This window comes from Hyla sarda, chromosome 3 (assembly GCF_029499605.1).
Source record: "Hyla sarda isolate aHylSar1 chromosome 3, aHylSar1.hap1, whole genome shotgun sequence".
Taxonomy (NCBI): Eukaryota; Metazoa; Chordata; class Amphibia; order Anura; family Hylidae; genus Hyla; species Hyla sarda.
Window position 1 is genome coordinate 122,236,932 of NC_079191.1, and position 15,255 is coordinate 122,252,186.

Consider the following 15,255-nt stretch of genomic DNA (forward strand, 5'->3'; position numbering starts at 1 on the left):
TGACGTAAATGTACGTCCCTGGTCCTTAAGACCCAGGGTGTCGGGACGTACCGTTACGTCATGGGTCCTGTAAGGGTTAAAGGGGTACTCCAGTGGAAAACATTTTATTTTTTAAATCAACTGGTGCCAGAAAGTTAAACAGATTTGTAAATGACTTCTATGAATAAATCTTTACTCTTCCAGTACTTATTAGCAGCTATATGCTACAGAGGAAATTCTATTATTTTTTAATTTCTTTTTTTGTCTTGTCCACAGTGCTCTCTGCTGACACCTGATGCCCGTATCAGGAACTGTCCAGAGCAGGAGAAAACCCCATAGCAAACCTATTGTTACGAGCTGCGCTCCGGCCGGACATATCGGCCGTGAGCGCATCTCCCTCCGACTGTCAGCTCCTGGCGGGGCTGGGAATTGCATTGCGGGACGCGCTGGCATGCGAGTCCCAGCCCGTCACTCACCTCCGTACCCGGCCTCTGTCCCTCAGCTCCGGCGCGCGCGCCCCCGCCTCCTAGCGCGCGCCAGAGCTTTGAAATTGAAAGGGCCAGTACACCCGTAATTAGTGTTCACACCTTAGTGCTCACTTTTATACGTTTTTGCTCCTCCCTAGCACCCCTGTCAGATCTTTTTTTGCCTTGCACCTTAGAGAAAGCACTTCTAGTAATTCCCTTGCCGTGTACCAGACCTCTGTATTCCGTGACCCGACCGTGATTCTTGCCGCCAGCCTATTGACCTTCTGCTATCCTACTGACTACGCTCTTGTGCCGCCTACCCGACCATGTCTTGCCTTTTCCTTGTGTACCACGCTTCACCTCAGCCACCTGTGTGGTCGAGTTGTGCCAGGGGTAGCGACCTGGGTGTTGCCTGCCGCAGCAAGCCCAACCCGCCTTGCGGCGGGCTCTGGTGAAAACCAGCAGCACCTTAGACTCCACTCCCTGGCACGGCCAGCGTCATCTGCCACACAGGTCCAGTGAATCTACTGCATCACTCGCTCCAGACTACCATGGAACTACGGATCTCTGGCTCCCTGGGTACCTGCCGTCTGCGGTGAGTCTAACACCTATGCTGCTCTGCACAGTTCCTGACACGGACAAAGGTGTAAGCAGAGAGCACTGTGGACAACACAAAAAAGAAATTCAAAAAGAAAATAATTTCCTCTGAAGCTGCTAATAAGTACTGGAAGGGTAAAGAATTTTTAATAGTAGTAATTTACAAATCTGTTTAACTTTCTGGCACCAGTTAATAAAAAAAAAAAAGTTTTCCACCGGAGTACCCCTTGAATGCTGTGGTGTCTAGTTATGTTACTTATAGATGAGTGGTCTTTACCCAGTTGGGCTTGTCTGGACATAGGGTAAGAAAGCCATTTATCAATCATTTGTGGTTGCTGAGAATACATTTATGGTGATACTTTCCATGCTGTTATCTTCTCTTATGTATATGAGTCTGCATTAATCTTTACTGAGGTTTGTTTCATTCACACTAGGCTTAGATATTTGAAAGCCTTAAGCCTTAATGCCTTGAAGTAGTTTCTTCTGTAGCATATAGCTGCAAATACGTACTGGAAGGGTAAAGAATTTTTAATAGAAGTAATTTACAAATCTGTTTAACTTTCTGGCACCAGTTAATTAAAAAAAAAGTTTTCCACCGGAGTACCCCTTGAATGCTGTGGTGTCTAGTTATGTTACTTATAGATGAGTGGTCTTTACCCAGTTGGGCTTGTCTGGACATAGGGTAAGAAAGCCATTTATCAATCATTTGTGGTTGCTGAGAATACATTTATGATGATACTTTCCATGCTGTTATCTTCTCTTATGTATATGAGTCTGCATTAATCTTTACTGAGGTTTGTTTCATTCACACTAGGCTTAGATATTTGAAAGCCTTAAGCCTTAATGCCTTGAAGTAGTTTCTTCTGTGAAGCTCCTGTCATGTTGTAACCCATCTGGGCGTTCCTCTTTTACATTACTGAAGAGTGTAGGTGGTGTTTTTGCTGACGTAGGGTAATGTTGCAATATTTTCAGCCTAAATCCTATAAGTACATGCCAGGGCTGCCAACTTTTGTATCTGTTACTTTGTATTCATTCCCACTATTTTAATTCACAGTAAATATTTAAATGAAAACACCCTTTCATTGCCAAAGCTTCATTTGTATTTATGATTTCACTGGGCACAATGCAGCATTTACAGTAGTTGTTGTGTTTTAGTGTTTTCCAAATTTTTAAAGATTGATTGATGTGAAACGTAACACTTCTGACATTCGATCATGTAAATATACAGATGATGTCCAACTATCTCTGACAGCAGATCAGACTGTTTATCTATACTGTTAAGCATTATTTTTCATCGTTTTTTTAACATTATCTTACAATGCTGTGTGGCAGTACATAGATAACAGCAGGTGTCAAATGGGTAAGGTAAAGGCAAGGTTTACTGTACACTTATGTTCCAATTCAATATAAAATAGTAAAACTGAGATTATGTAATTGAACAGTGGAATTCATAAAGCAGGATGATGGTCATGGCAAAAATCATAACTGTGGCCCCCTACTGGCGCTGGCTTATACAGTAACAGAATGGACTAGCACAATTTTTCCATACAATGTAGATAACAAGGGCTGCAGAGTGAAAAAGTCAGACAGCCCCTTTAATGTTAGTAATACAGTGGTCCCTCAACATACGATGGTAATCCGTTCCAAATGGACCATCGTTTGTTGAAACCATCGCATGTTGAGGGATCCGTGCAATGTAAAGTATAGGACAGTGGTCTTCAACCTGCGGACCTCCAGATGTTGCAAAACTACAACACCCAGCATGCCCGGACAGCCATTGGCTGTCCGGGCATGCTGGGAGTTGCAGTTTTGCAACATCTGGAGGTCTGCAGGTTAAAGACCACTGGTATTGGAGATTATACTCACGTGTCCCCGCCGCTCCGGACCATCATCGCTGCCCTGGATGTCGCCTTCCAGCGCTGTCGCAGCATCCCCGGGGTGTCCCCGCCGCTCCGGACTGTCACCGCTGCCCTGGATGTCGCCGTCCATCGCTGTTGCCGTATCCCTGGGGTGTCCCCGCCGCTCCAGCAAGGCCTTTGCTTCCCCGGCATCCTCGCTCTCCATCGCCGCCATCATGTCCCTACGCACCCCGCTCCTATTGGATGACGGGACAGCGTGCGCAACGACGTGATAACGACGATGGAGAGCGCCGACGATGCAGGGGATCCCGAAGAGGACGCGCCGGAGCCCCGAGGACAGGAAAGTGATCGTCAGTGGACCACACGGGGCACCGTAAAAGGCTATCTGGTGGCAGCTGAAGCAGTCTGCGCTGCCGGATAGCCGTTTATGCCATGGCCCCGACATACAAAAGCATCGTATGTTGATGCTGCCTTCAACATGCGATGGCCTCTGAGAGGTCATCGTATGTTGAAATGATTGTATGTCGGGGCCATCGTAGGTCTGGGGGTCACTGTAGTGTTCTGAAAACAAAGCTTCAGAACAGCAGGGCACTGGTCAGGGGATCGCGGGGGTCCCAGCGGTCGGACACCCCGCCATCAGACTGTGGATAGGGGATAAGATGTAATGTACTGCAGTTGCCCTTTAAAGTCACAAAGAATCATTTTCTATTTACTTGCTACTATCTCAGAGGGAAACAATGCTGCAGGATAATAGGTGAAACCATATAGAATGAGAGGCATTATTACAGTGTTTCCTTTCCAGTGTGCCTTCAGTTGTTGCAAAATTACAGGCATGCTGGTAGTTGTAGTTTTGCAACAGCTAATGCTACACTTGTTGGGAAATGTTGCCTTATTTTTTTAGGTCCAGGGAACTAGTGCAAAATTTGCCTGCCATCGATATTTGTAATATTGATGTGGTAACCCAAGAACAGAGAGGCCTTTGTTTCAATTACTAGCTGCACCTCTATTTATTTTTAATTGTTTTCAAAAATACAAAAATAAAACAGTATTTCTTGAAAAGATTAAATATAATAATGGATGGGATTTTTTGACCTTACTAACTACATTACTACAGTACCTGAATCATTCCTTAGAAGCAATATGGGTAAAAGGGGCACACCATAAGTTAAAGGGGTACTCCGCTGCCCCAGCGTTCTGAACATTTTGTTCTGAACACTTGGAGCAGGCGGCGGGGGGAGGGGGGGTCGTGACATCACTCGTGACGTTATGTCACTTCCCCTCAATGCAAGTCTGTGGGCGGCTGCCACACCCCTCCCATAGACTTGCATTGAGGGGGCGTGGTGTGATGTCACGAGGGGCGTGACTTCACGACCCCCACTGCCCACTCCAAGCTTTCTAAATGAATATTTGGTACTAGATAGGGGATAAGATGTCTAGGGACAGAGTACCCCTTTAATCATAACCCTCATGCTGACTTTTCATGGTGCTGTTAGTACAGTGTTTCCCAACCAGGGTGCCTCCAGCTGTTGCAAGACTACAACTCCCAGCATGCTCGGTCAGCCTTCGGCTGTTCAGCCTGCTGGGAGTTGTTGTTTTGCAACATCTGGAGGCATCCTGGTTGGGAAACACTGTATAAGAAAAATACATGTGGCATTTACAGGACCGGCATTCTTTGAATGGTAAGGGTAGGAGGGTTATCATGGTGGTGTACTACTGGCTAACCAACAGATTTTTATTTTCATTGAAAAAAAAATTGATTCCGTAAATGGCCATGTGGATTGTGTCAAAGACAGCATACGATACATGCTGTAGGTTTTTTCATTTCAACATAGCTACTTATTTTCCAAATAAATTATTAGAGCATTAAGGAATATATTGAATTTTCTTATATATCTAATTTGCTAGTATGCATGCAGATGAGTACACTATTATGTATTATCGCTATTGTGATACTTAAGGTTACACAAAGCTGCAGTGCTGAGTGGACGATATCGTCCCTTCTCACAGAATGCCGTCTCACAGACACAGATTGATGACAGACATACATAGTCCTACCTGGTGAGCTAAGATGCAGGTTTACATCCATATTTGTTATATTCCAGGATTCACCAGAAGCATTTAATCCTCTTGATAACATTATCTGCCTTCGGTTGGTTCTAGAGGGAAATGTATTCAATTAAATAAATTAGAGTGGAAGAAAACATTCTGAAGGAGATTTATCATTCTTTTCAAACATATGGCTTTTATATCCCAATTTTTTTTTTTACTTACTTTTGCTTATGTGCGACCTATTTATCAAATAGTCACACGACCTTGATAAATAAATCACACGTAAGCAAAAACCGGGAAACCCGCTTACAAAAGCATTTTGTGTCTGGCACCGAGGAGCCATTCAGGACTCCCGGCGGGGTTTTTAAACTGCTACTTTGTCCCCCAAATTTATGCCCCCCATGCATGTTTATAATAATTAATTGGCCCTAGAGTGTTTATAATAATTCATTGGTCCCAGTGTGTTTATAATAATTCATTGATCCCAGTGTGTTTATAATAATTCATTGGTCCCAGTGTGTTTATAATAATTCAATGGTCCCAGTGTGTTTATAATAATTCATTGGCCCCAGTGTGCTTATAATAATTCATTGGCCCCAGTGTGCTTATAATAATTCATTGGTCCCAGTGTGCTTATAATAATTCATTGGCCCCAGTGTGCTTATAATAATTCATTGGCCCCAGTGTGCTTATAATAATTCATTGGCCCCAGTGTGCTTATAATAATTCATTGGCCCCAGTGTGCTTATAATAATTCATTGGCCCCAGTGTGCTTATAATAATTCATTGGCCCCAGTGTGCTTATAATAATTCATTGGCCCCAGTGTGCTTATAATAATTCATTGGTCCCAGTGTGCTTATAATAATTCATTGGCCCCAGTGTGTTTATAATAATTCATTGGTCCCAGTGTGCTTATAATAATTCATTGGCCCCAGTGTGCTTATAATAATTCATTGGTCCCAGTGTGCTTATAATAATTCATTGGCCCCAGTGTGTTTATAATAATTCATTGGCCACAGTGTGTTTATAACAATGCATTGGCCCCAGTGTGCTTATAATAATTCATTGGCCCCAGTGTGCTTATAATAATTCATTGGTCCCAGTGTGTTTATAATAATTCATTGGTCCCAGTGTGTTTATAATAATGCAATGGCCCCAGTGTGTTTATAATAATTCATTGGTCCCAGTGTGTTTATAATAATGCAATGGCCCCAGTGTGCTTATAATAATTCATTGGTCCCAGTGTGTTTATAATAATGCATTGGTCCCAGTGTGCTTATAATAATTCATTGGCCCCAGTGTGTTTATAATAATTCATTGGCCCCAGTGTACTTATAATAATTCATTGGCCCCAGTGTGTTTATAATAATTCATTGGTCCCAGTGTGCTTATAATAATTCATTGGCCCCAGTGTGTTTATAATAATTCATTGGCCCCAGTGTGCTTATAATAATTCATTGGTCCCAGTGTGTTTATAATAATTCAATGGCCCCAGTGTGTTTATAATAATTCATTGGTCCCAGTGTATTTATAATAATTCATTGGTCCCAGTGTGTTTATAATAATTCATTGGTCCCAGTGTGCTTATAATAATTCATTGGTCCCAGTGTGTTTATAATAATTCATTGGTCCCAGTGTATTTATAATAATGCATTGGCCCCAGTGTGTTTATAATAATTCATTGGTCCCAGTGTACTTATAATAATTAATTGGCCCCAGTGTATTTATAATAATGCATTGGCTCCAGTGTGTTTATAATAATTCATTGGTCCCAGTGTGCTTATAATAATTCATTGGCCCCAGTGTGCTTATAATAATTCATTGGTCCCAGTGTGCTTATAATAATTCATTGGCCCCAGTGTGCTTATAATAATTCATTGGTCCCAGTGTGTTTATAATAATGCATTGGGCCCAGTGTGTTTATAATAATTCATTGGTCCCAGTGTATTTTTAATAATGCATTGGCCCCAGTGTGTTTATAATAATTCATTGGTCCCAGTGTACTTATAATAATTCATTGGCCCCAGTGTGCTTATAATAATTAATTGGTCCCAGTGTGTTTATAATAATTCATTGGTCCCAGTGTGTTTATAATAATTCATTGGCCCCAGTGTGTTTATAATAATTCATTGGCCCCAGTGTGTTTATAATAATTCATTGGTCCCAGTGTGTTTATAATAATTCATTGGCCCCAGTGTGCTTATAATAATTCATTGGTCCCAGTGTGTTTATAATAATGCAATGGCCCCAGTGTGTTTATAATAATGCAATGGCTCCAGTGTGTTTATAATAATTCATTGGTCCCAGTGTGCTTATAATAATTCATTGGCCTCAGTGTGCTTATAATAATTCATTGGTCCCAGTGTGCCTATAATAATTCATTGGCCCCAGTGTGCTTATAATAATTCATTGGTCCCAGTGTGTTTATAATAATGCATTGGCCCCAGTGTGTTTATAATAATTCATTGGTCCCAGTGTATTTATAATAATGCATTGGCCCCAGTGTGTTTATAATAATTCATTGGTCCCAGTGTACTTATAATAATTCATTGGCCCCAGTGTGCTTATAATAATTCATTGGTCCCAGTGTGTTTATAATAATTAATTGGTCCCAGTGTGCTTATAATAATTCATTGGCCCCAGTGTGTTTATAATAATTCATTGGTCCCAGTGTGCTTATAATAATTCATTGGTCCCAGTGTGTTTATAATAATTCATTGGTCCCAGTGTATTTATAATAATGCATTGGCCCCAGTGTGTTTATAATAATTCATTGGTCCCAGTGTACTTATAATAATTAATTGGCCCCAGTGTATTTATAATAATGCATTGGCTCCAGTGTGTTTATAATAATTCATTGGTCCCAGTGTGCTTATAATAATTCATTGGCCCCAGTGTGCTTATAATAATTCATTGGTCCCAGTGTGCTTATAATAATTCATTGGCCCCAGTGTGCTTATAATAATTCATTGGTCCCAGTGTGTTTATAATAATGCATTGGCCCCAGTGTGTTTATAATAATTCATTGGTCCCAGTGTATTTTTAATAATGCATTGGCCCCAGTGTGTTTATAATAATTCATTGGTCCCAGTGTACTTATAATAATTCATTGGCCCCAGTGTGCTTATAATAATTCATTGGTCCCAGTGTGTTTATAATAATTAATTGGCCCCAGTGTGCTTATAATAATTCATTGGCCCCAGTGTGTTTATAATAATTCATTGGTCCCAGTGTGTTTATAATAATTCATTGGCCCCAGTGTGCTTATAATAATTCATTGGTCCCAGTGTACTTATAATAATTAATTGGCCCCAGTGTGCTTATAATAATTCATTGGTCCCAGTGTGTTTATAATAATTCATTGGCCCCAGTGTACTTATAATAATTCATTGGCCCCAGTGTGTTTATAATAATTCATTGGTCCCAGTGTATTTATAATAATGCATTGGCCCCAGTGTGTTTATAATAATTCATTGGTCCCAGTGTACTTATAATAATTCATTGGCCCCAGTGTGCTTATAATAATTCATTGGTCCCAGTGTGTTTATAATAATTCATTGGCCCCAGTGTGCTTATAATAATTCATTGGCCCCAGTGTGTTTATAATAATTCATTGGCCCCAGTGTGCTTATAATAATTTATTGGCCCCAGTGTGCTTATTCCCCCACCCGCTGCCTGCTCCTCATCTTCTTGGAGTAGGGCAGCAGCGGAACATGTCGGGAACTGGCGGCGGTGAATGAATGAAGCTGACACGTCTCCGCTGCTGCCCTGCTCCTAGCACAATTAGCACAACGCGCTGGACATGTCTATTCTCTGCTGCTCATCTCTGTACCCGACGGAGATAAGCAATAGAGAATAGACATGTCCCGGCGCTGCGCTGCTTGTGATAGGAGCAGGGCAACAGCGGGGACGTGTCGTCGTCGGCGGAGGTGGTGAATGAATGAAGCCTACATGCGAGACATGTTTGCTTCATTCATTCATTCACCGCGGCCAGCTCCCGACATGTCCCGCTGCTGCCCTGCTTCAATTCAAGAAGATGAAGAGCAAGCAGCAGGAAGGGGAATAAGCACACTGGGGCCAATGAATTATTATAAACACACTGGGACCAATGAATTATTATAAACACACTGGGGCCATTGCATTATTATAAACACACTGGGACCAATGAATTATTATAAACACACTGGGGCCAATTAATTATTATAAACACACTGGGACCAATGAATTATTATAAACACACTGGGGCCATTGCATTATTATAAATACACTGGGGCCAATGAATTATTATAAACACACTGGGGCCAATGAATTATTATAAACACACTGGGGCCAATGAATGGAATAATGGGTTATTTACATAGTCTGTCAAAATTCTTACACAATTATTTTGTGCCTTATTATATTTTAGCACAACATTCATTTTAAAATTTAGTGGGTACGCCAGCATGTACGTGTCCTGAAATTAACAAGGTGTGCGGTGTGTTTCAACCGATTGATATATATAATTATTATAATATAATTATATTAACATAATATAAATAATTTTTTCCATAATTAACATTAATGTAGAAGCTTTGTTGCATGATGCAGAACAAGAACAGTGGTTAAAGTGGGTGTTAATTTCCTTTTTCTGCAGAGGTATTGTCACGATGCCGGCTGGCAGGTAGTGGATCCTCTGTGTCAGAGAGGGATTGGCGAGGACCGCGCTAGTGGACCGGTTCTAAGTCACTACTGGTTTTCACCAGAGCCCGCCGCAAAGCGGGATGGTCTTGCTGCGGCGGTAGTGACCAGGTCGTATCCACTAGCAACGGCTCACCTCTCTGACTGCTGATGACAGGCGCGGTACAAGGGAGTAGGCAGAAGCAAGGTCGGACGTAGCAGAAGGTCGGGGGCAGGCGGCAAGGATCGTAGTCAGGGGCAACGGCAGGAGGTCAGGAACACGGACTAGGAACAGACAAGGGAACGCTTTCACTAGGCACAAGTGCAACAAGATCCGGCAAGGGAGTGCAGGGGAAGTGAGGAGATATAGGGAAGTGCACAGGTGGGAGCCAATTAAGCTAATTGGGAAGATTGGGCCAGGCACCATCATTGGTGCACTGGCCCTTTAAATCGCAGAGACCCGGCGCGCGCGCGCCCTAGGGAGCGGGGCCGCGCGCGCCGGGACAGGACCGAGGGAGAGCGAGTCAGGTACGGGGGCCGGGGTGCGCATCGCGAGCGGGCGCTATCCGCATCGCGAATCGCATCCCGGCTGAAGGCGGGACCGCAGCGCACCCGGTCAGTGGATCTGACCGGGGCGCTGCAACAACGAAGATGAGGCGAGCGCTCCGGGGAGGAACGGGGACCCGGAGCGCTCGGCGTAACAGTACCCCCCCCCTTGGGTCTCCCCCTCTTCTTGGGGCCAAAGAACCTGAGGAAAAAAAACTCAATTTTTCCGTGATGAGGTCCGATGCAAATTAGGAGGGGTTCTGTGTGGAAACGTACGAGACAGTCCAATCTTTTATTGTAAAAACAATAGATGTAGAGGGGTCTGGCGAGACTGGTCACAGGAACGTAGAACCTGTTGATGAGAGAGGCCAAAAAAAATTTTCCTGCAGATCCGGAATCCAAGAAGAGCATAGTAGAGAAGGAGAAGGTAGAGGCAGATATCCGCACAGGCACAGTAAGGCGTGGAGAAGCAGAGTTGACATCAAGAACTGTGTCACCTTTGTGCGGAGTCAGCGTACGTCTTTCCAGGCGGGGAGGACGGATAGGACAATCCTTCAGGAAGTGTTCGGTACCGGCATAGTACAGGCAAAGATTCTCCATGCGGCGTCGTGTCCTCTCTTGAGGTGTCAAGCAAGACCGGTCAACTTGCATAGCCTCCGCGGCGGGAAGCACAGGAACAGATTGCAGAGGACCAGAGGAGAGAGGAGCCGGAGAGAAAAAACGCTTCGTGCGAACAAAGTCCATATCCAGGCGGAGCTCCAGACGCCATCCGGAAGAACGCATGTCAATGCGAGTGGCTAGATGAATGAGTTCATGTAGGTCAGCAGGAGTCTCTCGTGCGGCCAGAACATCTTTAATGTTGCTGGATAGGCCTTTTTTAAAGGTCGCGCAGAGAACCTCACTATTCCAGGACAACTCGTAAGCAAGAGCACGGAACTGAATGGCGTACTCGCCAACGGAAGAAACACCCTGGGCCAGGTTCAGCAGGGCAATCTCGGCTGAAGAAGCTCGGGCAGGTTCCTCAAAGACACTTCGAATTTCCGAGAAGAAGGAGTGTACAGAGGCAGTGACGGGGTCATTGCGGTCCCAGAGCGGTGCGGCCCATGACAGGGCTTTTCCAGACAGAAGGCAGAACACGAAAGCCACCTTAGACCTTTCAGTAGGAAACTGGTCCGACATCATCTCCAAGTGCTGGGAACATTGCGAAAGAAAGCCACGGCAATACTTAGAGTCCCCATTAAATTTGTCCGGCAAGGACAGGCGGAGGCTAGGAGTGGCCACTCGCTGCGGAGGAGGTGCAGGAGCTGGCGGAGGAGAAGATTGCTGGAGAAGTTGCGACTGAAGTTGGTGCGAAATGGTGGACATTTCCGACAGCTGACGGGTTAGAAGGGCGATCTGTCGGGCTTGCTGGGCGGCCACCGTGGTGAGGTCAGCGACAACTGGCAGAGGAACTTCAGCGGGATCCATGGCCGGATCTACTGTCACGATGCCGGCTGGCAGGTAGTGGATCCTCTGTGTCAGAGAGGGATTGGCGAGGACCGCGCTAGTGGACCGGTTCTAAGTCACTACTGGTTTTCACCAGAGCCCGCCGCAAAGCGGGATGGTCTTGCTGCGGCGGTAGTGACCAGGTCGTATCCACTAGCAACGGCTCACCTCTCTGACTGCTGATGACAGGCGCGGTACAAGGGAGTAGGCAGAAGCAAGGTCGGACGTAGCAGAAGGTCGGGGGCAGGCGGCAAGGATCGTAGTCAGGGGCAACGGCAGGAGGTCAGGAACACGGACTAGGAACAGACAAGGGAACGCTTTCACTAGGCACAAGTGCAACAAGATCCGGCAAGGGAGTGCAGGGGAAGTGAGGAGATATAGGGAAGTGCACAGGTGGGAGCCAATTAAGCTAATTGGGAAGATTGGGCCAGGCACCATCATTGGTGCACTGGCCCTTTAAATCGCAGAGACCCGGCGCGCGCGCGCCCTAGGGAGCGGGGCCGCGCGCGCCGGGACAGGACCGAGGGAGAGCGAGTCAGGTACGGGGGCCGGGGTGCGCATCGCGAGCGGGCGCTATCCGCATCGCGAATCGCATCCCGGCTGAAGGCGGGACCGCAGCGCACCCGGTCAGTGGATCTGACCGGGGCGCTGCAACAACGAAGATGAGGCGAGCGCTCCGGGGAGGAACGGGGACCCGGAGCGCTCGGCGTAACAGGTATGCACTTTCTGTAAGCCAGGTTGGACCTGGAATACATATGCAACTTTTAAATAGAGATGTAACTATTTGAGCAGATTTTAAAAATGTGCATTGGAATAAGCAAAAATCAAACAGTTGCAGCATGTATAAAAAAGTACTTTTTTAAGCAAAAAAAATCTACTATGTAGCTTGATAAATATCCTTCTCTATGAGCCTATGGTATGATATTAGGAAACTAAATAGTAATTATATAAGTATTTATCTATTGTCCTTCTTCACCCTCTCCAATATTTATATGCATTAGCATTTTGGGTAATTACATTTTTTAGGGCAGCTCCTCTGGTGTCGGGAGCAAAATTTGTGCACTGTGGGGAAAATTTATCAAAACCAGTGCAAAGAGAAAGTTGCCCAGCTGCCCATAGCAACCAATCAGATTGCTTCTTTCATTTTGCAGATGCCTTGTTAAAAATGAAAGAAGCAATCTGATTGGTTGCTATGGGCAACTGGGCAACTTTTCCTCTGCACAGGTTTTGATAAATCTCCCCCTGTGTCTTTATAGAAAATAGAGTGGGTACTATGATGTTTTGCTACAACAACCATTTTTTTCTGTTCAATCAGAGATAGGACAGTATCAAGGCCTGCATGGGCCAACATACACACTTTATTTAAAGTTACTTTTTCTATCATAAGTAAATATAGTAAATACTAAATAACCATATGTGTTAAAAATGATGTGTTAAAAAGTGATGTTAACACCACACCAACCATATTCAAGGCAAAAACGTGAGAGATTTTGCCTATAACAACCAATCACAGCTCAGCTTTCTTATCTTAATGAGCTCTGGGAAAGTGAAAGCTGAGCTGTGATTGGCTGCTGTGGACAAATCACTCCAGTTTTTGTCTGACAGATTGTTTTTAGTTGCCAATCTAATTTGAAAGGATTGATGTATTTGGAGAGACTGAATCCAAAAATAACATTAGTGTTGCTAATGATGGTAACTACTATCCACCTCTTCCACCTTAAAGGGAACCTCCTTTCACTTTGATGCTACCTAAGCCATGAGACATCTTGTTGGTTCCTGATGGCTTCTGCTTACTCTGCCATCCTTGAGTGATAGATTTCTATTAGAGATGAGCAAACTTTCAAACTTTGCCAAGCTCGGATCATTCAGACTTGAGAGAGAGAGAGAGAGAGAGAGAGAGAGCAGTGCACAGAGGAACTACGGAACTACTGATCCCAGCTGATTGTATTTTAACATAAATACGCATTAAGGGTAGAGTCACACACAGCTTATACCCAGGAAATATGCTGCATATTCTGTTACGAGCAGACACACAGTACTATCTGCGGCAGCTCCGTGTGTGCAGTGAGGTGTGGAGATGGCCCAGCGTGCCGACGTGACTGTGATGCGTGGTCTCGCCTCCAAACCTCACTGTACACAGGGCTGCCTTCGTGTAGCCCTTTGTGGCTGCTGATAGGAGAATATGCAGCATGAAGCGTTTATATGCTATGTGTGACCCTATCCTAAAAGTGTTTATAGTGAACGTGAAATATGCATTTTAGGCCTAGTAATGTGTATTTTCTGGGTTTTGTATTTCTACCTGAGTTTAAAATAAATATGCATTAAAAGGGAACATAGAATAGGCATCTTAGGCCAAGTTACATGTATTTTCTGAGTTTGGTCAACCACATAGGCAGAGATTTATCAAAACCTGTCCAGAAGAAAAGTTGCTGAGTTGCCCATAGTAACCAAGATGGCGTCTTTCATTTTTCAGAGGCTTTTTCAAAAATTTAAAAGAAGCAATCTTATTGGTTGCTATGGGAAACTCAGCAATTTATCCTCTGGACAGTTTTTGATAAATCTCCCCCATAGTTTTTCCACCTGGGTTTAACAAAAATATTCATTAAAAGTATGTATAGGGAATGTGAAATACACATTTTAGGCCAGATGCAGTCCTGTTAGTCTTATCAGCTTAGGAGCAGGTGATTGCGATGTTGCTGCATATGTAGGCCTGTGGGGAAAAAAACTTCCAGAGGAGGGGCACAATCAGGTGGTGATTCTGCCATATAGAAATTATTTTTTTACCATATTTTCTGCCATGTAAAAGTTCTCCACATCCCTCTCATCTGTCTAGCAGCCAGGCCTTGTCCACAGGCAGCTCATTCTCGGTCTTGTCCTCATTGGTGTCATGTCCTCCGCTTCTATCCCATCAGTTATCTATTGGGTAATCTATGTCATAGAGATAACAGTATTCCCCCAGTAACCCTCTTGACTCATACCTGGCCAAGTTGTTGGTGGTACAGGCACTCCTGTACCATCTTATTGACTCTGTAGTCTTTTGGGAACTAATGGAGTTTTCCAGCCCCGGCGGCCCATAACTAGTCACCATTATTTTACCAAAAAAAGCCGTCCCAGCTTTGCACAATCATGTAGGCTACTCCATGTAGTTGTCAGTGGGCCACACAGTGTATGCCACGGTAGATACTTGAAGTAGTAGCTATGGCCACAGCCAGTACATGTATTTTACAGCTCACTGGGTCAACATCCTGCAGAATGAGGCTCCACAGCAACAAGGTCAGGAAATTGTGGTGTCAAATCCACGGCTGAGCCGATACGGTTCTTCTTCTGCCACCTGCCACCTATTCTACTCCTCATTGAGGTTCTTCTACACGAATATCTTGCATCCTCCCTCATAGTTTACCTCTTTTTCACCTACCCCCTCATTTCATCTATGCAAAGCCTAGCACTGCCATCCTGTACTATATTTGTTGCTGCCCTGTCTGCAACAGGAAGTTTTGCGCTGCCTTTCTTGTCTGACATTAGGAAGCGTGGCCACCGATAACAGCACAAGTATTGTAAAAGTGCTGCATCTAGGTGGCATGACAAACTCTCCCTATATTGCAAATGTGCTAAA

The 15,255-nt window shown here is 44.3% G+C and overlaps 2 protein-coding genes across 6 annotated transcripts in view; one reads left to right on the forward strand and one right to left on the reverse strand.

The window, feature by feature from the left end:
* MED12L (mediator complex subunit 12L) overlaps positions 1–15,255 on the forward strand; it is a 627,340-nt gene that overhangs the window by 311,534 nt on the left and 300,551 nt on the right. The gene's annotated exons all lie outside the window — the stretch shown is intronic.
* GPR87 (G protein-coupled receptor 87) overlaps positions 1–15,255 on the reverse strand; it is a 41,480-nt gene that overhangs the window by 15,583 nt on the left and 10,642 nt on the right. For 2 of the 3 annotated variants that reach the window (XM_056564948.1, XM_056564950.1), the window contains one exon: positions 4,958–5,058. In XM_056564948.1, the coding sequence (XP_056420923.1) occupies positions 4,958–5,039 (82 nt within the window). In that variant the 5' untranslated portion in view covers positions 5,040–5,058. Of the gene's footprint in view, positions 1–4,957; positions 5,059–12,659; positions 12,718–15,255 lie in introns of those variants that run through there. The other variant, XM_056564949.1, reaches the window with a different exon arrangement.